The sequence below is a fragment of the Ammospiza caudacuta genome, chromosome 9 (assembly GCF_027887145.1).
Source record: "Ammospiza caudacuta isolate bAmmCau1 chromosome 9, bAmmCau1.pri, whole genome shotgun sequence".
Taxonomy (NCBI): domain Eukaryota; kingdom Metazoa; phylum Chordata; class Aves; order Passeriformes; family Passerellidae; genus Ammospiza; species Ammospiza caudacuta.
In genome coordinates, this window is record NC_080601.1 from 9,101,380 (window position 1) to 9,122,417 (window position 21,038).

General features: G+C 44.2%; 2 protein-coding genes across 7 annotated transcripts in view; both read right to left on the reverse strand.

Moving 5' to 3' along the window:
• IPMK (inositol polyphosphate multikinase) overlaps positions 1 to 1,518 on the reverse strand; it is a 36,829-nt gene extending 35,311 nt beyond the window's left edge. The window contains exon 1 of the mRNA XM_058810906.1: positions 1,467 to 1,518. Within this exon, the coding sequence (XP_058666889.1) occupies positions 1,467 to 1,503 (37 nt within the window). The 5' untranslated portion in view covers positions 1,504 to 1,518. The remainder of the gene's footprint in view (positions 1 to 1,466) is intronic.
• Positions 1,519 to 6,919: 5,401 nt separating this feature from the next.
• Positions 6,920 to 20,996, reverse strand: CISD1 (CDGSH iron sulfur domain 1). 6 transcript variants are annotated; one of them, XR_009275050.1, is made up of 4 exons: positions 14,959 to 15,136; positions 14,039 to 14,244; positions 9,520 to 9,757; positions 6,920 to 7,759 (listed from the first exon to the last, which is right to left on the reverse strand). XR_009275050.1 is itself a non-coding variant. In XM_058810374.1 (4 exons), exons 1-3 carry the CDS (start codon positions 15,026 to 15,028, stop codon positions 9,668 to 9,670), a joined length of 366 nt encoding a protein of 121 aa, XP_058666357.1. In that variant the 5' UTR covers positions 15,029 to 15,139; the 3' UTR covers positions 6,920 to 7,759; positions 9,640 to 9,667. The 6 variants fall into 6 exon arrangements, 4 of the variants coding, with proteins under 4 accessions (XP_058666357.1, XP_058666356.1, XP_058666359.1 ...); XR_009275049.1 differs by having other exon boundaries at positions 6,920 to 7,762; XM_058810374.1 differs by having other exon boundaries at positions 9,640 to 9,757; positions 14,959 to 15,139.
• Positions 20,997 to 21,038: the final 42 nt, after the last annotated feature.

Here is a 21,038-nt window from a genome sequence, read left to right on the forward strand (position 1 = left end):
ACGGCAATCTGCCTGAAGTCAAAATCTCAGTGGAAGAAAGAATGGGATTAAAAGGCAAAAAACCCTGGAATTTAAAGATTATTCAAGCACCTAGTCCTCAGTGGAGCTGCTAGATACTCTTGCAGCTAACAGAAGTGTGCCTGGAGGGCATTAAAAGAAATACAAAAGCATGAGTAATTGGAATAAGTAAACACTGACTCTTTCCTTTTCCCTGACATTTGCTTTAGTCAGATTTATGCATACAGAAATCAAGTGACATGAGACTATCCTCCACTCACTCATTCCACCCTCACACTTCAGCACATGGAGCTCACTAATCTTTCTGGGAACTTCTCCTAAAATGAAACAAGTGAAACAGAGAATAGCAGAAATGACAAATAATTCCTTTCTCCACAGTGTGATCCTGTAAGAGATTGCACTGAAAACTGAACCTACCAGCAAGATTCCCAAGGAAATTTCTCATCTCCAGGCTGTGTGACTGCACTCCAAGAGAAAGCAGAAAAGCCTGTGAACAGCTTCTAAAGGAGGGGTATTTGTTTGAGAATCTCCTCCAATTCTCCTGACAAAAGGCATTTGGCAAAATTATACTTAATTCTGGATCACTCTTTCCCAGTCTTGCTGAAGATCACTCTTCCCTCAGTCAGCCTGATGACAATGTACAGACTAACAATGCCTAGAAAACACCAGGACTGTGTTTGTGCTGTGCAAGGATGTGTCATGGGCAGATTGCACAGCTGCCCTGAACTGAGTGAGGATTACAAAAGTATCCCCTTGTGCTGAAATGAAGGCCTTTTTCAGACACAAAAGCGAGTTAATAACTAACCACAAGACGCACAGTAGTTTAGAACAGGAAATGAGCTCCTGTTTAAGTGGAAGTGCAGCAGGACATTAGGTAAACAGAGAAGTGGGGCTGGGTCTTTGCCAAAATATCAGTCCTCTAGAAGTGTGCTAACAGCAAACTCTGCTGGACTTTTCCTCCACATGGTTCACAGCCACCTCTTCCATACCTCACCAAAACTACTGCTCTTTTGCCAGAGCACTGCTTTCTGCAAGGTCTGTGTGAGACAAGGATCTGCTGCCCACAGAGCCACTTCCTGCATCAGGCTGCTGCGTGCGCATAGCTCCTGCCAGCCCAAGAGATTGCAACAGAGCCAGCCAGGACCAGACATGTGGGCTGAGAGCAAATGTCCATCACCCAAACCAGGTATGTGCTGGGCAGACAGAAACATCTGCAGTGGGGCTCCTGCAGGCAGGGAGGGCTGTCCCACTCACACAACACAAGGCAGACACCTTACAGCAGCAGGAACTTGTAGCAGAATTGCAGCTCTTTTTTCTTGCCATTTCAAAGCAGAAGTGTTGCTGTACTGTGACCTCTTAAAATCACTCAGGGTGTCTGATCCTTTGTTAAATTCACAGAAGTTCTGTCCTGTCTTGATCTTGTTAAGTGAAGGAAAATCTAAACATACCCTTATCTGCTACAGCTGTAAAATTCAAGGGTGCCATCCTGCTTTCTTTCCCAGCTACGGCCTTGTCACTTAGGCATCATGTTCCACAATGATTAATATTTTACTGGGGAAATGGATGCAAACTCTGTGACACTGCTCTCCTCCCTGGCAACTGGTCCATTTGGGTTTTCTAGAATGAAAACAAAGGGATGCTGTCAAAAGCCAACCTACACTCACTGTGATAATGTGGTACATTTAAAAAAATTACTGCAAGGTTCATGGCAGTTGTGTATCTTCTGCATCACCTATTCTACAATCAGAACTGCAGCTGTGAATTTTGGGAGGTCTGTTCTGTATTAGAAAGATACAAGGACTAGAAAAATGAGAAGCTAATTTCAACAGTTCTTCTTCAGAATCCTTGGATTTTATTTTCTCCTTGGTTATCAATTAGGAAACCAAGCCAAGTATTTGAAGGAAAAGTTTGGTTTTGAACTGAGAGTAGATGAAGGCTGGGAGGCAAATGAAAGGGCTTTGTGGTGGAGAGGAGGCAGCAGTGTTTGCTGAGACTGGTTTTATTCAACATCTTCATTCACAACCTGCAGAAAGGAGAGTGCACAAAATCCCCAGGTCTACAGGTAATCCTGACCTCCTTAGGGCAGTCAATGCCATGCCAGTGACAACATCCTGCAGGATCTCACAAAACTGAACAAAAGGCACACTGCTGGCACAGGAGTTTCAGTATAGATAAATGCAGGGTAACACATGTAGAGGAAAATAATCCAAACCAAAGCTCTTTGATGCTGATGATGGAACTGGCCATCACGGCCCAGGAAGGAGGCCTGAAGTTGCTGTTAAGAGTTGCCTGAGATTGCCAGCCCAGTGCGCATCTGCAGCCAAAAAATGCCAACAAAACTTTTGGGAAGCAGCAGGAAGTGTTAAAGGAAAGACAAGAGGTGTCATTTTTTTGCTCTGTGTAGCCTCAGCATGACATACACTGAGTCCAACTTCCATGCCTGGTGTCTCACAGAGAATAGGAACATACCATTAACTATCAGTGTGAAAGATTAAACCATGATTTGTGGAGAGCCTAAATAGCTGAAGCATGCTTTAGCTGCCTCCCGTCCTAGAAAACAGCAATGACAGATATGTGTGCTTTGACATCCTGAGAAAGCAGCTGAGCTTCTACCTGAAACTTTAGACCAAAGTCTTTGGTACCATCTCCTGATCTCATGGCTTACATGCAGATACAGATCCTCCTTTTGTCTTTCTAAACAGGGACTTCTTCCAAGCACAGTGTTTTATCACTATCAGGGGTTGCTCAGGGTTTATGAATGCATGATGGCATTTGGATTTTACCAGTCACATCCTAATGCTTTAGGATAAGCCCAGAACTTGATTTAAGGTGATTAACATGCCAAGAGGTTTATTTAAAATGCCTTTTTGTCTTTCCCTAGAGGTGACTTAAATTGCCTCCACCTGCAGTAAAATTAAACACTTATTTATTGGTTAAACCCCCTGGCATTAAAAAAGTCTGTTCTATGAAGTGGCATTCTACTGCCAAAATCTGCAAAACAACAGCCACAACCCTTAAAAAGTAATTTAACCTGCACAGCTGTTAGAGCCAAGACTGAGATTGAAAGAACACACTGTTTGAAAAGAGCATCAAATTTGATAATTACTGCAGTGGAAGTCTGTGCTGGCCATTGTTTGGGTACCCAAATCTTGAGCAAGAGCCCTGGCAGTGAACAGACAGTGCATCTTGAACATGTCTTACCCATGTATGGTGATATTTTCCAGCTGTAGAGAAGTATTTGAGAAAAGTTATGCAGTGTGGCCTTATCATTCATTTTGCTGCCTGCTGCCAGCTAGCTTGACTGAACAGAACACCGCAGTTACTGAGCAGACCCTTGGAATACCCTAATTTTTGAATGATTTACACATTAAAGATGTCATCTCTGGGATGCTTAGGAAGCTTTTTTGCATAGGCTGCTCAAGAAGAGAAGGCACTTTTTTCTTTGTGTAAGTCTGCCACACATACAAAAACAGCAGAAGAAAATCAGTCTGCATGACAAAAAAGGATACAGAGCAGGGTGGATTAAGGGCAGTGCAATGTCAAATAGGAAGGAGGGATGGTTGAGTCTTCAGTGGGAAAAGTATAAGAGACATGATCTGTCTGTGCTTATGTGAGACCTGTGCAACTTCTATATATTGAAGGAAACAGAAGTTGCTTGAGAAGCCAGGAAAATCCTTTCTTACTTCTCCAGCCTGCATATGGGAAAGGTGGATCCTCCTTAGCTAGTCCTGTAAACCTACTGTGATTTTACTGACTTCTGGGGGCATACACTAAATTCTCCTTCTATTTATTACAACTGCACAGCTAATTAAACAGCTTACAAAGTGGGGTGTGGAGGAACAGGAAACTGCTAAGGGGACCCACTGCACTGGTGTGTGTTGCTTTCTGTCCAGCAGGACTTCACAAACAGATGAGGAGGAAAAACCCCAGTAAGAGATGTCTGCTCAAACACATAACCCTTCAACTCTGAGAAGCATGGGTTTGGCTAACAGAACCACCACTTTGTACTTTTAATGCTTAGCTCTATTAGGGTATATAATGAAATGCAACATACCATTGTGTCCTTTGATTGATCCCTTTTTGCTCCCATGTAGCACTGTTATATGATGGTCAATCTTCTCTAGCTTATGCTCTCCTCCCATCCACCACACCTTTTTTCTTCTTTTTCCTCTTCTTCTCTTCACAAATTTGTTTATTTTTATGTTATTTAGTTTTTATTTAGCTGCTCTCTGCATTAGCCTCAGCATTAGGCAGCTTGGAAATTGTCCTGCCAAGAAATGCACTACACACCCCGGCAGCTATAGAAAAAAAGCATCAGAGAACTTCAAGCAGCAGGTCCAGGTACCCATTCTAAATTAATCATGGCTCTAGGAAAATCATTATGACAGTGCAAAACAAAGAAGCCACTCATCAATGCAGGAAAATCACAGCAGAGAAGCCTGGATACAGAGAGCAATTGGGGGAATAGGAATCTGACACTGCTGGACTGAGTATGTGTGAGCGCAGATCTGTGTGAAATGTTCTGTCTGGGCTGAAACAGTGATGGGGAACATCAATAAACTCAGCTTCCTGGCACTGGTGTTGGGCATCCTCTCTCTGCCCACAGGCAAAGGGGAGGTTGTTCTTGTCCACCTAATCCAGTCAGGGCTCAGTGTGGGTTTTGTCAACCTTGAACCTTCAGGAGTTGAAACAAAAGATTTAGCACGAGACTTCCATGTCCAGGGTGGCTAAGGAGAAGCCAGCTGACGAGGTTCCTCTGCAAAACCAATGTTTAGTTTCATGCCTACATTCTTATCCTTCCTGCTATTATAAAATGTTCTTCCGTTTCTTGGATGTCAGCAGCTGTGATACAACAGTGACTCATGTTTCCATGGCTTTAGTTGCATTACAATGAAAGGAAAATCCACCTCTAACTGGTGCACAATTGCACAGGGTAAGTTTTACAGACCCCCAACAGCACCTGAACAAGGCCCAAACAGCATCAATATGGTCATTTTAGCAGGTTTGCTGTCAGGGAACTGGCAGTACAACTTCTGGACTCAAAGTGCATGAGGCTGTGGGCATGAAATGCTGCATAGTTGCTAACATATTTATGCAGCACTTCCAGCTGCCTGGGCTCAGCCAGCCAGCACTGCTGCTGAAACCCCTTAAATCCATGGCTGTGGAGAAAGTCCCTGGACCAGTGCTCATGGAGGCACCACTGCACAGTGGGTTGATTTGGCACAGACTGGCTTTCTGGTAGCAGGGGAGAGCCACAGAAGTGGTTTCTGTGAGAAGCTGCTAGCAACATTCACCATGTCCAACAGAGCCAATCTCTGATGGCTCTGAAACTGGAAATGCTGCTGGCCCAGTTAGAGAGGTTTCAATGTCTCTGTGATGACCTATTTAAGAAAACCAAAACAGCACATGGACAGTTTTTTTTTCCAGGGACAGCGAAGCACCACCACCAGGGCCATCCCAGCACAGTGTACAACGATGTGCTGCAGCCACTGCCATGTCAGCATGGCCTGCAGTGAGCCCTGCCCGCCTGGCCACCCCCAGCCGGCCACGGCGCAGGCAGGAGGGCAGGGGTGGCAGAAGGGCAAGGGTGGCAGAGGGCCAGGGATGGCAGGAGGAGGATACAGGTGGTTGTGGCCTCTCCTTCCCAGCCCTGCCTGACCAGAGGCACTGAACAGCCCCAGCGCTGGCACTGCCCGCTCAGCGCTGTGGGGCCGACAGCAGAAACATGGTGAGCAACTGTCCAGCATGGAACCCAGACATCACCATGGAACATCAACTTCTCAGTGCTGTGGGATCCTGCAAGAATGCTTGAATTGGTGGAATTTTGGCAACAGTACAGGCAAAAGTTTTTCTTCTAGTCAGGGAAGAGGAGGAAGTGAGGACATGTGAGGGAGATAACATGGTGGCATCAAGGTCAGTGGAAAAAGGGAGAGGAGGTCTCTAAGCAGAGTCCAGATGGCTCTGCAGGCCATGGTGAGGACTGTGGTGAAGCAGCTGCACCCCTGCAGCCCATGAAGTCCATGGGGGATGCAGAGATCCACTCCCAGCCTGTGGGAGAAGTGCTCACACTGGAACAGGTGGATGCCAGAGAAAGCTGTAATCTAGTGGGAGACCTGACTGGAGAGAGAGGGTCCTTGCTTCCCACCTAGAGCAGCCTGTTCTTAGAGGACTGCACCCCATGGACAAGTGACCCACATCACAGCAGTTCTGGGATGACTGTTTGCCCGTGGGATGGACCCATGCTGCAGCAGTTTTGGCAAGACTGCTGCTCATGAGATCAGAGCCACACTAGAGAAAGTCACAGAGAACTGTCTCCCATGGGAGGGACCCCACAGCAGAGCAGAGGAAATGCTTCTCTCCCTGAGCAAACAGAGGATGTCCAGTGACAAACTGACCAAAACCCCCATGGCCTGTCTCCCTCTACTGTCAATGGGAAGGAGGGAGGGGCTGGAAAAAAAAAAAAGATGTTTTAAAGGCTTATTTTACTTCTTATTATCCTCCTCTGACTCTATTAATCATAAATTTACTTTATACCTTGAAATTTCAACCTGTTTTGCCCTTGGAGTGTTTTCTCCCAGTCCTCATCTCAACACATGAGCCCTTCATTAATTTTTTTCCCTCTCCTCTGCCCAGCTGAGAGCAAGAGAGGGTGAGTGAATGGCTTTTGTGGATGGCTGGCATTTGGCCAGGGTCAAACCACGACACGTGGCCTCTGTTTCCATCCAGTGGAGAGCACAGCTGCAGTGCTGGCTGCTGGCTACTGCCCCCTGAGCCTGCAGACTGAGTGCTCCAGTGAAACCTGCAGGAAATACCTGTAACTGACAGCCTCTCCTTCAAGGATCCTGACTGTAGAAGCACTCAAATACCTGACATTCACACTATTGCAATGAGTCACACTCAATTACTCAAGAATCAGTACTTTAATTGCCTGACCTTCCCAACAAACACTTGCAAGCTGAAAATAACGAGAAGCAGAAATAGTTTTACTCTGTGGCAGGGATTTTTCTCTGCTTTAATTTTTGAAGGCTTTCTATTAGGAATGTCAATCTGAGGTCAAAATTGCACATTTGAATCATGTGGTTAAATTTATGGTTAAATCTGGTAGAAATGTAACCAATGCACTTCATACTCTAGAGGTTATTTGCAGAAAGCCCTAAAGAACAAGACTGAGGAAAACACTGGAACAGTCAAGCACACTGGCCATTAGAATGTAGTGCCTATTATGGTACCTTAGTACCTTTTATGGTACTAAGAGAAAAAATGAAGTGTTCTCTGTGATGCTCATCGAGACTGCTTGGTTAAGTTTGTTTCCTCAAATCCAAGACTCTTCTCATCATCACATTTGAACAGCTTGCATAAATAAGGTACAGTACAAGAATTGTATGTGCCTCTAATTAAGATCTGAACACTCAAACCAACATTTGGAAATGCAACACTTGTCCAAAACAAAAGTCACCAGGATGTAAATCAACAGAGACTGTGCTTCTCAGGAATAAAACTTCCCACAGGGCCCATTTCCCTGACGCCCAAACTGCCGGAAATCTTTTATTGGCAAACTCCACAAAATAGTTTAATGACTCAGGAGACTTATCTGAAACCTCAGGACTTCATTTCTCAGACCATTAACACTGAATTTCTATTCCTCAGGAGCAGCCAGGCTTTGATGTTGACAGGAAAAGGAGTCTCAGAAGGAAAATCCACTCCACACACAGGTTCATGACTACAGCAGCACTGTACAGCTCTACTGAAAGAAAGAGCATAGCCATGAGAACACAGACTTTACAACCTTGAGATTAAGATGAGCTCAAATGTGTATTTGACAAAAATACAGAAATATCCACTGTCATATTCTAATAATACAGAAGTTACTTTGCTTTGGATAAAATGTATTTGATAATTTAAGGTTAAAACAACTTTCCATATGTATTAGCACTCAGCAAAGTAAAAAATACCAAGTCTTTACACTCAGACAGAACAGACAAACTAACATATTTGACTGCAACTTCTTTCAGGTCAAGAGGTCTCTTGGACAGTAGTGCCCTGACTCTGACACTCCACCTTTCTCTACCTGTGCCTCCTTCTTTACATTCTGGGCTTCTGCCCAAATCCACACCAGCTGGCCAAGACCTCAGCCTCTGAAAGCCTCACACAGAAACTATGCAAAACATCTTCAGTTTTAACGTGTTGTACTAACCACCCCTAAAAAAATAAAGCAAACAGAACTCTCCTGCCCTGATCATCTGAAGAATCCTTAAGGGTCCAGGCTAAAATGTCAGCTTCCTAACAAGGCCTTTGATGTAGCCCTGAGGTAGTTTCTGTCCGAGGACATTCAGAGCTCAATCTTATGCAGGCCACAGTTCCGCTCGTGGACCGGGCAGTACAGAACTGCCCCCTGCTGCCCCACTCTTTGGGTTTTGCTTTGTACTTACATGCATGTTAACAAATCAAAGCTATTTAAGGAAACCAACGGGACAGCCACTAATGCAACCATGCCAAACAAGACAAGTGCCATGGGTAAGGAGGGTAAGACCTCTCCTCTGTCTCATCCTTCCCTCCCTTCTTGTTTCTATCTGTTTTCAAAGTCTTTCTTCGTCCATGCCAGGGTTTTTTGGTAAAATCAGCTGAACCACATTAGCAGCCCAGGGAGGCAGGAGTTAAGACACATAGAGCCTAAGGCCACATATTAAGAAAAAGGTATGCCTCCTCCCTTCTCAGTGGGAAAAGCTTTCCAGAACCAGCCAGTGCAATGGTGAAGCAGAGGTGATAACAGGTGGGGGTTTTAGTTTTTCTTTTAGCTTCTGGAATTAATCAGCAGAGCCACCCCACAGAAGCATCCTGTGGTCTGGGGAAGTTGGCTTCACTGAAAGAATGCAAGTGAAACTAAGGCTTTCTCTAACAGCAATAGCAACCCTGCCACCTCCACTGCCCACCACTCCTGGAGCACTTTGTGTCATTTCATTCATCTATTAAGAAATCTCTAGAGACTATTTCCCTAATCCTACTCTAAATACAGGTCTGCAGTTTGGATAGTGTTTTCTGGATACCAAATAGAAGTAGTATCAAGTTTCAATGCTGCAGTAAATCAAAGGTAAAGTTGCCCTCTAGCCCCATCTTTCAGCCTTTTCTGTTGTCTGTTCATAGCTAGCAATTTGAATTTGTTCTTTTACAGAAGCCATAGAGCACTGTAGTGTAATAGACAAATGTGACACCTGCAGAAAATGCAGCACAATCAGAGATAAAGATGGCACTGTGATTTCTTCCCTGCCACTGCCTTTTACATGGCTATCTATCCACCTCTTAACCTCTCCAGGATTTTATTATCTACCTTTCCATACACATGTAGCTGAAAATAATTTAATACCTATTTCCTGATGAAGTACATTCTGTGCCTCATTTTAGTTTCACACTAGTGAGAGGGTACACACATTTTACAGGACAAAAAATTTAAACCATAACTACTTAATAAATTATGCATTGTAGTGATTGAAAGACAACAAGTACCAGAGAAAATATACATGCTGAAGCCTGATGTATATACTAAATGGGAAGTCTTCAGTGATATGACAAAGAATTTGTGGATTTTTCCCCCCCAATTACAAGAGAACAGAGGATTTGTCAGACATTGATTCTGGAGCTTCTAGTGTTCACTCTACGCCTCCTTCCTCTTGATGATCAGAGGCCCAACGTTGTCGCCAGTTTCCTCGTTGTGCTTTGTGTGAGAACCATCACACAGTGGGAACTGAAAAAAAAAAAGAATAAACACACCTGAGGTACATCCAGGGTCAGAACTGAGAACCTAGGCTGAAAGTTTATGAGCCATCTTCTCATTAAATCCACTGAAGCCACAGACCACAACTTTTGTGCCAGCATCTCAGGTCTCGCTGAGGTTTGGCTGAATGCTGCTTTATCCTTGTTAGTGCACAGCAGACAGGAGGCTTGCTCTAAAGCAGCAGCCACAAGCTCCACTCTTTGGTGTTCCTGCCTCAGGTGAGCAGGAGAAACCACAGCCTGAGCAGACCCTCAGCTGTGACCTACCTGGAGTACCTTACTCCCAACCTTGCCCCAAGCTTCCTCAGTGCTGCCCTTAAGAGCCACATCAGTTCCAAGTCATTTGAAGAAATATTTGTTCCATTAAAAAACCCCAAACAAACCCCACCCTAGAACAGGCTGGTCAGAGTAAGAATTACAGGGACTCCTTTAGCCAGCTCTAACTGCCCAGCTCCCAGAGAAGTGACAAGAAGAAGCTCCTGGGAAGCTCTTAGCACATGGAAGAGCTGAAAGACATCCTGTGAGGCAGTAAGAGTGAGGCTGGATCCCATCACTTCTCAAGGATGCATTTTCAGGGCGACACCCCCTCTGCCCAGGAAACTGGAGATGATCACAGAAATCACACACTGGTATTTTGCATTCAGGTACAATTTGTTTGCTCAGAAGTAATAGGGCTGAAAGTTAATAGGGCATTACTCAGCTGTTGCCTCTGCAACACTTCCATCCTCCTGCAGTACCACCACAGTCAGTACTCAATGCCCCACTGAGCTCAGTGTTCCTGCTCCAGTCACAGCCTTTGAAAAACATGAATACCCCACCACCCATGTTTCATTAGGATAAAAGATTTCAAAGTACTGCAAAAAAGCAATACAATGAAACAATATACAGAGCTTTAAAAATAACACCACCTTGTCTGCAGGATAGTATTGGGAAGGAAGGAAAGAGATGAGGTGTAGGGGTTTCTTCTGGCTTTTCAGAGTAATGAAATGTCAAAACCTAAGCTAAAAATGGCATACACTATTTCTGAATAAAGAAACTTTGGATTCAGAGAATGCTCATAATAAGCTGATTCATGGAGAAATCTTCTCATTCCATCAGTCATTTGTGACTCAATGAAAAAGCAGAGACAGACACTTGGACAAAATATCAGCAAACAGGAATTAATGTTACTGGGGCATTAAGCAGCTTTCAGCAGATGTTCCTGGGCCAGTTGTTTTCCCACTTAACACCACAACCCACTCGTCTTCACAGATGCAATGACACAGCTTCCATCAGACACTAACATCTCACAAGCTCCAAGGAGGCAGCCCAAAGTCCAGCTACAACATCATCACTTCAAGTTTCCAAGCAACAAAAATGGTGGGATTGCTGGGTTCAGACAGCATGGAGACATCTTTAACAGCTGCCAACAGTGACTGCTCTGCATTCATTCTGCTGCTCAGCTGCTCTCACAACACTGGCTGCCAGGGGCTGCTACACTGGACTTGAGCTTCTCAGGGACAAACACCAAACCAAACATCCCTCTCCCAGAGCTCTCACTTGGTCACCTCAAACGCCAGACCCTGCAGAGAAGGATACTGGGCCTGACACAACGTGTTCATCCCTGATTAAAAATAAAGCAGGCTAACAGCAATAGTGGTCACAGCTCAAACCCCAGGGGAACTGTACAGTGATCTGGACAGCTCAGCTGATTTCCCTTGACACTGAACATGTTTGGATTCTCTATCTCTATTTCTGCTGACAGCCTGCAGCAGTATTCCTCAGCCCACAACCTGGGGGCTAATACTTCTCTGGGAGACACAGGAGCTGCATGTCATTGTAAAAAGACAGCAAATTAAATTTCCCACTCCCCCAACTCACACCTAAAAATGAAGACAAGTAAGAAAACAAGTGTTCTAACTTTAATTACAGTTTAAACTCTTGTCTCTGTGTTGATACGTTTGAGCACTGGGTTTTTTCACTAAACTGGACAAGTATGAAGTGCCTGCAGAGCACAACACTGAGTAGAAAAGGGTCATTTAAAGAACCAGCCATTTATTATTAACAGATAATTACATGCCAAGACAAACTTATTTCAATATACCATGTTTGTGTAATGTATGTGTTTTAAAAAACCAAAGACACTGGCCAGCACAAAAGCCTTTTAAGTACACTTTTTCAGAAAAAGAACCCAAACAAAAAGAAGTGCTCTTTTTTCAAGAGTTACTCTAAAATATTCTGGTGTAGTCCAACTTTGTTATCCCATATAGAGGAGGAGCACCATGTGGGGTCAGGTGTAAGTGCATCACACCACCAGTGCAACAGAAACATCCTGGGGTTCCTAATGCTACTGCTTCTAGCAACAGCCCCATGCCTCAGGTGAGCCTGATCTCAGGAGAATTGCACAGAGTGACACAAAAGGACATTTCTTCCAGCCTTTAGATGCACATATTTCACAAAAACATGGCAGGTATTTAATGCATTTGAAGTAACTGTAATTCCCTGCATTGAAAGCACACACATTCCACATTCTGACACCATATAATTAAAAATTTAAACAGTTTGAGAACTGTAAAAGCCAGGTAAGGCTAGCTGACAACTTCCAGCTATGACAAGCATGTAAGAATGATGTACTTTATTACTGTTGCACAATAACAAATAGGAGAAGCACACAAACCCTATTAAAGGTTGTGCAACCCAGGCTGCAAGGTCAGCCCATGAAGGCAAGAGGAAGGCAACTAAGCTGGAAACTACAGGCTTTGAGGTGGAACACGTTGACTAAAATACTTATCATTAAACAGCAATAATAGGAAACAAATACCTTCCAAAATTTCCACTGACCCCCTAAAAGCCTTCACAAGACCTTTCAGATCAGAATTCTAAGAAGGCACTCATTACAGCTTCATCAACTGTGTTTCTAACTCAGTAGGGCAATGATGTTCCAAAACTGTCAATATCCCTTAAACATATGCCAAAACATACTTCTAAAGGTTCTTATTTCGCACCAAAAGAAGGGTAACATCAAACGACAGCAAACAATTGGCAGGAGCTGCAGTGCAGCCAGCAGAATCAGACACCATCTTCCATTTCTGTTTAGAAGACTGACTAGGAAGCAGAAAGCACAAACACCAGGGTTCAAGTAGGGTTTCTTCAGTTCAGACTCCAGACAGAATAAAGACAAGGCCACCTCCACAAGACTTTCAGCACCAAATCAAAATGCTGTTTATTCCTTAGCAGTGTTACACTGTAAAACCCAATTCAGTACAAATGTGTAAGCTCCTGAGTTACCTGCAAGGTGATGAAGTCAGATCTGAAAGAGCAAGAGCCCAAAGTTACAGCACCTGGAAATTGCTGAGTTTGGCCTGATGAGAACAATGTCTCAGACTTGAGAAGCTGAGTGTTCACCTCCTTGGAGGAAAAACAGCTAAATTTCAAGGCAGTTGTCTGGCTCTGAAGGTCTGTATTATTTCAAATTCCACACACAGGCACCTCCTAAAAAAGCTTTTAAATGTGCACCAGTGGTAAATGGACAGGATTAACCATGCAATCTGCTTTCTCTCATTACAGATCCCAGAAGTACCTTTATCTATAAAGTATATACATGTCAGGTGTCACACACCCCTAAGATCAGATTTAAATCTGAGGTACTGTTATTGAGAGGAAAGGTTATCACTAGGTTAAGGCAATTGAAGCAACCCAAATTCAAATGCAAGCAAGCTGGACCAATATTTAGGCCAGACTTTTAACTGCTCAAAAACAGAAGCTCAAAATTGCTCAAAAATAGAAGCTTAAAGCATGCCACTGTGATTGCACTGGCACACACCATGTACTACTAGCAAGGACTTTCTGACTTCAACTTTCTCCAAAAAGAGATGTTTAAGATGCTCACAGACTGTGGTTCCTGAGCTCCTACTGCCAACAGGCCAAAGGCTTTGGATAATTCTCAGTATCAGCACAGGCAGTACACAAAATGGCATCTGTCACTCATGGTCATGCTCCAGACAATTGCTGTCTTTTCAGGATATCTTCTTCAGAGCTAGAGGAACATTCTGTCCACTATTAGCACTGATCTGCAGGCTTTACTCTGAGCATCAGAACAAATGTGCATCATTCTATAGGTTAGAATATTGCTACATATCTGTGCAGAACCACTGAGGTGAAAAGAGCTTAGCTTGCTCTAAATAAAGCAGTTTTAAAATAGTTTTGCTGAAAGGTTTAATAATTTATCAACAATGAACATGAACAACACTGGAACCATTCCCTCTTCTCTTACCTGCTTGGACCTCCAACAACGACAGTACACAGCCTTGTCTCCCAGATCTTCCATATCAAAGGCATGGACTACCTTGGGGTTATCCTTCTGGATATTGGGGTTCACCATTGCTTTGGAGGCTTTGTCTTTACAAAGAATTGCTTTGTAAGCTAGATATCCAAGAGCAGCTGCTCCAGCAGCTATGGAGGCTGCAGCAACCCATTCAGCTAGAATAAAAGAAGAAAAAACAAGAGACAGTCAGGTTTTGACCACAACATTCTATTAAAACTACTCAGCAGTAAATGTTTTCATGCTTGCAGCAACACCTCTTTACTTTCCAACAGATCTTTTTATTCTGTAATAGAAACTCTCTACCTTAAAAGAGTATTTTCCTTTGACAGTCACCTAGTCAAAATGCTCTTTTCTACTGATCAAAGTTCTACTTCACCCCAATCCTTTCTACACAAGGGTGAGAATTAACCTGGCAGAGTTTTCATGGTTTGGTTTTGTTTTTAACTTAGACAGGTCTGTACTTAGCAAACCCTGATATTACCATCAGTAGTACATTATTTCAAAGTTCAGCATATTAAACTAGGTGTAGCAGCAAAAAACTTGTGTTTGTTTCAGTTGCAAGAAAGTCACTGAAGAAGAACTAGTGCTAACTAGGTTTCAACCCCAAAAAGGCATGGACACTGAATAGCTGTTAATAAAATCCATCTTGTAACTAAAAAAACTAAAAGCAGTTGCTTGGCAATGGGGAAATTATTAAATATACTACCACCTGTAAGAAAAGCCATCTTAGATTAAAACCCTACCACAGTATAGAAGAAAGAACAAGGATCCAAAAAGATTCTATTTAGGAATCACAGCACATGTTTATTTTAACTAGATTAAATCCTGCATCTCTGCAAGATAACTTTCATTTAAAAAAATCCTCTTACCACAACTCATCCTCACATTTCCTCCCTTTATCGGGAAAATTTTTGCAGTCTGTCTTTGCACAATGTCCATTCCTGCAAGAGGTTTTCCTACTTTTTTGTGGCTCTACTGTTTTCTCTCTGCTTCATGAAAATAAGCTGGACTTTGCTCAAAGGTTGAGGTTGCAGCACCAGGTCCGTTGTTTCCTCTCACAGTAACAAGTGGCTGCTCTCTCTTTGCTTTCTATCCAGCACTCCTACATGTACTGCAACTTCTGTTTACAGACAAATAAACAGCAATTTCACTTTTAGCACTTCATTTACAGAGCTTCATAAAATTAGAACTGTCTCCTGTGCTTTTGTGTTTTAATTGGATTTGTAAGATGCCAAGTTAGGTGGCATCTGTGGATCAAGAGACATCAATATGTCCAAGTCTAGGAAAAAACAAAAACCTTTATTAGTTCTTGCTACTTTCCATGATGTGATTTGCTGTATTTCCACTGACAGCTTGGACTAAAACTATCAAGGTTTTCTGTCCCTATCCCACAAATTTTCCTAAAATCTCTATCAAGCCCTCTCCTCAGCTAAAACACTGACAGGCATCAAACTGATCCAGAGGTGTCTGGCTGCAGCAATATGTGGAATCAGACAGGTCTGTGCAGTGTCTGCAGCCCTGTGAGAGCTGGGAATGCAGGCACTCTTTCAGAGTCTCACTGAAGGAGTAAAAGATGCAGAGATCCTTCAGAGTCCATTTTCTTAGTAAATGACACAGAAGAGACCAACATACACTGAGACCTCCCCTGCTAATGAGTGACAAACCCTTCCTGTAACAGTAAGGTGATATTAAGATACAGAAAATCATCTTTAACATGGAAGAATTCAGGGCAGGCATGTCTCCCTGCTCCCCAACTCCTTAAAACAATAAAAGCCTCAGAGACCAGGTTGTGAATGCTGTGTTTTATATCCATTTATATTCAGTGAGTTTTCATCCTTTATTCCCCAGAGTAATGCGTTAACTTTGATAAAGAAGTGAGGAAATTAAAATTTAAAAATGATTCTATGAAAATCCGCTTTAATTTAGCACAACAGCCTAAATGAATCAAAAGAACAAGACAGCAGCTCTCCCAAGAAAACCCACTGCAGCACCTGTACCCTGGGGTGTGGCTGGGAGGAGCTCAGCAAGCTCAGGGACCTGCTGGCTCTGACAACTTGGAGGTGACCCCAATGAAATGCCAAGTGCAGCTCCAGCAGCAAAGGCAGATGTAGGGCTGCTCACTGTGTGGCTTTTGGGGCAGCAGCAATTGCAAGGACTGCCCAAGCTGCTACCAGTGCACTGCCCATGGTCCAAACCTGCACCTACATCTTCAATAAGTGACAAGGGCACAGGGGGACCATATATCTCGTGAAACCCAAAGGGAAAGAGTGACTTTAATGAAGTCCACAGGTGGCTCCTCTAACTGAAGCACTATTTAAGGTACTGCACCTTAAGGAAGATGATCTTTACTTGTGCCTATCCAAAAGTCCAAGACAACTTAGCAAATAAGAAGAGGAAAAAAACTAACATTTCTGTGACAAGAGAAGTCTGTACTAAAATTCAGCAGCACATTCAGAAGAGCTTTTCTGCACATCTGCAGCCAGCCCAGATCCCTCTGACACCCCTGGGGCCATCCCCCATAACCGTGCACATCAGCTCCAGTTCAGCAAGCAGAGATCACAAACTAAATTGTCATCTCATCTCGCAGCGATCCTCGGCCTCTTCTCCCAAGGACCAGAGTCATCCTTCACACACAGGCAAGTTTTATTAATATCAATAGCTTATACAAGCTTATTAATAGCTTGGATACATATCAATAACCTATATGGATACATATCAACAGCTTCAGGTATTTTTTCTTACAATAGAAGAATGTCTTTTCTACTGTATTACCTTTTTTCAGGCAGTGGCTTCACTGGAGCCACTTCGCTTTTCCCCTTTTGGGATGGAAAATTTTATCAACCAATAATGCGTTAAATCAAAACATTTAAAGCAGTCTTATTCTTTAAATTCCAGAATTGCCTTGATAAATATAATTAAAAATTAGAAGAAATATTTTAATTTATTCAATAGACTCTCTGGTAAATCATCCTACAGGGTTTCAGAGGCAGAAAGTTTTGTCTTGTTTCACACACATCTGGAAAAGCTGGAAAATCCATTTAATCTTTCTAACTAAGTTAACCATAAAATGCATGTGGAAGAAGAACCCTTTTATTTTTAAATACTCTGAACTGTTTCAAAAGACCTCTGGTGCCAATTCAACAGTCTGCTGCCAAACTCCTAAGGTCATGCATGAGGCATCTGTTAACAGAGTGACACTGATGTGGAGTGTCAAGGGGTTTTTATTTCTTCTTAAAATAAAAAGCAGTAGGAACAACTTTTGAGGTTTTATTAAAGAACTCCCAATTCTGGTATAATACCAAACCACAGTGTTACAAGACAAGACAAAACAGGTCTGTGTAACATGGCAGAAAAAAATGGTTTTTTGTTTAAGCACTAAACAATAGAAAAAATTTCAGCTACAACTCCAGAAAAAATAAAAAACAAAGGAGAGAAGAGACAGCAAGAGAGATAGAAAAAAGGAAATAAATTCAAAGAATGGAGCCCCAGGAGAGCAGGCAATGCACAAAAGTAAACAAAAAAATCAGAGATGAGAATGGCAATAAGACACTGACAGGGATTTATTCTCTTCTGTATTCTTCGGACATATCCTGATGAAAGAGATTTAGATCAAAGTTTCTCCTCTCTTCTTTCTCTAAACATCTAGAACATTGCTCTGGATGTTTCCAGATCTGCACTACAGAGGGAGTTTCTGGATCTGCTAGAGAGCTCTGAGATGCTTTATCCACAGGAAAGCACATTTGCCAACTGCTCTGAGAAGAGGACTAAGAAAGTGAAGTGGTCTTGCCTCCACCATGATCCTTCTTAAGAACCCAGACCAATTTATATTCTAGCAGCTACCAACAATATGGGGGAAGGCTTCACCCCGACAAAGTTAGTCCAAGTTACCTCTGCTGCTTAGAAAATAGTTATGTTATTCAGAAGTCACAGAGTAATAACACCTGACATGAAAAACTGTATTTTATGTCTCCAGAAGTGCTTGTAACTTTCAAGCACTTCTGTCCTCATTTTGTTTGCAATGAGGAGATTATTATTGTGCAAGAGCTGTTCATGACAGACTAGTAGTGCCACTGCCCACAATAAAAGCCAATGATGGAGAAACACATGATACTCACTTACTGAAGAGTCATCCAAAATAACTGGGCACACAAAAAGCCTAACACTAAAAGTCAAGCAGTCAAAGCCAACAAAATCACTTCTACCACTCCACAGCATCCACAAAAAATGAGATTATGACTGGCACGTTTAATTTAACTGAAAATGTATGGTAAAGGACACCTGAGGGGAAAAGATTGCTGGATTTCAGCAATAAGCAGTAAAAGGCACGGCACCATGATCAGGTCTGTGGTTGGTGTGGGGTCACACCTGCAAACGTGCACACCTCTCAGACCAAAAGCATGAGCTGTGCTACTCACTGCCCTGCAAAGGGCACACATGCACAGAGGCAATTAACTCCCCTAACTGCCAGCACAAATTAAATCTCACAAAAATACTGTAAATTTCTGGGGTCTAGTTTTCCGTAGAGAATAAATGATTTTCAATACTCATTAGCCTGAGACACATGCCAGCTGGAGGAAGAACTGTAACCTGCTAGTCACAAAGCACTGATCAAGTTTAATCTCTTCAGAAATCACAAAAACCTAATGCTGTCACCTCCCAAACAAAGCACCCTCCCGACTAGTGCCATCAGCTGCTCTTCTGTTAAATAATGAGGATATTTGCAGTTTGGTTAGGAGCATATTCTTCTCCCATCTCCACGAAGACTTTCTGCTTAATTCGCAGTGTCTAGGAACTGTTCTAATTCTTGCAAGATTATAAATGACAGCAAGCTGCCGTTGGGAACACAACCTGGATGCAAACTATTACCAAGTGATCCTCAGTGATTTGATTATTTTAATAAGCCTTCCACCACTATAACCCATTTTAGACCAATGTCTTTGCCACTATCCTCTGTATCAGCAGCTTCCATCCTCCCTCAGCCCTCAACAAAAGAACCCCAAACCATCTGCCCGCTAAATCAAGGACATAAACCACGAGCAGCTTTGCAAGTGGAAAACCAGTCATGCACGTAAAGCTCATTTTTTAGAGAAAATTAGGTGATTAATCTTTCTAGTCTATTCTATCCTCCACCCGGCCCAACTATTTCATCCTGTCTGGTTGTGCAACAGCATTTAAAACACACAGCGCTACCTCAGGCGCGGTTCAGGTCAATCATTACACAGCGCAAATGTCACCGTTACCTCTACTGTTCAGTAGCGGGCATTGAGAGCCAGACAGAACCTCTGACATTTACAGGTTTTCGGGAAATTTTCACTCAAACAGGTGGAACAACAGAAATAAACAGCGATGTCTGAAACGGGCCTCACTAGTCCTCACTACAGATAAAACCCGGCGGGCGGCCGAGCCCGCTGCGAGGGCCGGAGCAGCCTCAAGGGCCCGGCGCGGAGCTCGGCGGCTCCGGGCCCTCACACGGCGGCGGGGTGGGACTGGGGGAAGCGGGACCCCACAGCGCATTCTCCCCTCGCTGACCGCAGCAGGGTTTTACTGACGAGAGGATCCCACGGCCGCTTCCAGACGCACCGCACGCCGCGGGCCCGGCGGCGGGCAGCCCGCCATCTTGTCCCGGGGGTCCGACGGGGCACGGGGCGCCAGGAGCAGCCGCCCCCCGAGCGGCGCCCCCCGTCCCGTCCTGCCCGGCCGGCCGCCGTCCCGGGCCCCCGGCCCTGCCCCGCCCCTCCGCTCAGCTCACACCTCCGGCTCCCGGCCAGCCATACCCCGCACGGTGCAGTTCTGTCCCGGCCCCATCGCTCCTGCTGCCGCTCCGCACCGCGCACGCGCCGCTGCCCAAGATGGCCGCGGGGCCGCCCCTTAAAGGCCGCCCGGCAGCGCGGGGGGCCGGGGCTCCGGTGGAGGTGACGGGATGTGCGGGACGGCGCTGGGGGCTGGAGGAGGGAGGAACGGATCAGCGCTGTCGCTCCCCTGACGACAGGCACGGGGCTCTCAGGGAGGCCTCTGCAGCTGTAAAATGGGTGTTGGGCGCTGCTGTGCAGACACTGGCTCTTCTTGCTTCTGTTTGTGGTACTGTCGGTGCCCAGCAGCTCTGCAAAACTGATCTGTCAGGGCAGATCGCTGTGTGAGCGCTCTCCTGTGTAGTTGTGGAAAGATGAAGCTGAAAAGTGATGTCCAGCGAGTGACAGCCGCCTCGAACCTCATAAACTTGAGTATTGATATGAGAATTACTATACAATAAAAAGTATTATCCAAGTTCTATACCTGATTAAGGACTCGTTACTCTGGGAGCTCGTTTATGGTTGGACCTAATAAGAAAGATGTGTGTTTAAGTCTTTACAAAATACTTCCATGGGTGAGGGTATGGGTGTTAACGTTGTTGAAAGGCGTCTTAATGTCTCTACCAACTTCAAGCCACAGGTCTGTTACAGAACCCAGACAGTCTGACTCTGAAACAAATGGGTAGGCACAAGCCCGAGTTTCTGAACTTTGGGGGGAAATTACATATACGAGGGAGGAATATGTGCTAGGCTGTTCGGGAAGGCTGTACCTTCCTAGCATCTCAGCCCATGGGGAAAGGAAGAGGTGGAGCCAGGACTTCAGGGTAAAAGGGGCTGTCTCTTCCAAACCTTGACACAGAAAACCCTATGGGTGTGTGTGCCCCAGTGGACTCCACGTGATTTTTCTGCACTGACTCGATCTTAGAGGTCTCTTTCAACTTTAATGATTCTATGACCTGTTCAACAGACTTTTCAACCCCCACGCCTACTGCTTCTCTCACACACCATCATGAATGTGACACACCTTTTCCTGTATGCAGTTCTGAAGCTTCACACGGTCACTTTCCTCTTCCTCACCCCCGTGCTCACTAGACACTGACACTCGCAGTCCCTCACTCGGCCCCGCACACCCTGAGGGGCCCGGCCCGGCCGAGACTTCC

Bases quoted from the DNA above. Each gene is read 5' to 3' on its own strand.
- CISD1 (XM_058810374.1), bottom strand. From the start codon at position 15,028: ATGGACATTGTGCAAAGACAGACTGCAAAAATTTTCCCGATAAAGGGA. The intron at 14,245-14,958 runs GTAAGAGGATTT...CTTTTATTCTAG, and splicing joins AAATGTGAGGATGAGTTGTG to CTGAATGGGTTGCTGCAGCC. The intron at 9,758-14,038 runs GTAAGAGAAGAG...TTTTTTTTTCAG, and splicing joins GTTGTTGGAGGTCCAAGCAG to TTCCCACTGTGTGATGGTTC.